The 833-nt window shown below is 62.8% G+C and overlaps 2 protein-coding genes across 5 annotated transcripts in view; one reads left to right on the top strand and one right to left on the bottom strand.

The window, feature by feature from the left end:
- Positions 1 to 685, bottom strand: part of APAF1 (apoptotic peptidase activating factor 1) — an 89,829-nt gene extending 89,144 nt beyond the window's left edge. For 3 of the 4 annotated variants that reach the window (XM_019515022.1, XM_019515021.1, XM_019515020.1), the window contains exon 1: positions 546 to 685. The gene's annotated coding sequence lies outside the window, so the exon portion shown is untranslated. Of the gene's footprint in view, positions 1 to 252; positions 356 to 545 lie in introns of those variants that run through there. The other variant, XM_019515019.1, reaches the window with a different exon arrangement.
- Positions 686 to 695: 10 nt separating this feature from the next.
- The window catches only part of IKBIP (IKBKB interacting protein), an 11,829-nt gene continuing 11,691 nt past the window's right edge, over positions 696 to 833 (top strand). Inside the window, exon 1 of the mRNA XM_019515033.1 lies at positions 696 to 797. Within this exon, the coding sequence (XP_019370578.1) occupies positions 711 to 797 (87 nt within the window). The 5' untranslated portion in view covers positions 696 to 710. The remainder of the gene's footprint in view (positions 798 to 833) is intronic.

An 833-nucleotide genomic window follows, 5' to 3' on the forward strand; every position in this document is an offset into this window, starting at 1 on the left:
GGGGTTTTGCTTGCCCTCAGCCCTACAGCTGCAGGACAAGCTAGGGAGGAGTCTCCCATTTCCATGAAGTTGAGATCCTCCATCTAGAAATGAAAGTAAGAAGCTAACTATTTTTAGATTTGCTGTCAGCACTTTCTTTTACGCCTGCACGCATTAAAGTAAAGAAACGCTTCGACTTTCACCGCCCAGCTCTCACTCCCTCACTGCGACTCACAGTGCGCGAGAAAGAAGAATCGGTACTTATCCGCATACTTGTTTGCACGCTCATCCGCATATCTGCATTCCCCCCCAGTGTACGAGACCTTTCCAGCAAATACGGTGGTTTTGAGGTTCCAACGCGATGATCTCACAGTTAAGACAGACTGAGGCCCGGGCAGACCCAGCAGCCCCCAAGGAGGGGAGCAGGCCCCGCCCCCTAGCCCCCCCAGTGAGGTGACCGTGGGCACCAACAGGCTCCGCCCCCTGCCGGCGCGAGGCAGAAGAAACCCTTCCCTCCCACCCGGGGGAGGAGGAAGCCACCCCTCGAACTCGTTCCCCGGGGTTACCTGGCGCGGAGCCCGGCCCCGAGGCTCCTGCACAGCCCAGCACCGCCCGTTGCCACGTCCTCCTTCCGGAGGCTCGAGCTAGGCCGCCGCCACCTCCTCCTCCTCCCTCACCCCACCCCTAGCGGGAACAAAGCGGCAGCCTCGTGCCCGGCCCCGACAGTGCGCATGTGCGCCCCTTCCCCACTAACGTGGTGCGCTCCAGTCGCCAACCGCCCGGGGCAGCCGTTGGGCGCCGCGCGACCGCAGCCAGAGGTGACGGGGGGCGGGGCAGCGCGACGCTGAGCGAGC

Source organism: Gavialis gangeticus, unplaced genomic scaffold (genome assembly GCF_001723915.1).
Source record: "Gavialis gangeticus isolate Ggan-Ray unplaced genomic scaffold, GavGan_comp1, whole genome shotgun sequence".
Lineage (NCBI taxonomy): Eukaryota > Metazoa > Chordata > Crocodylia > Gavialidae > Gavialis > Gavialis gangeticus.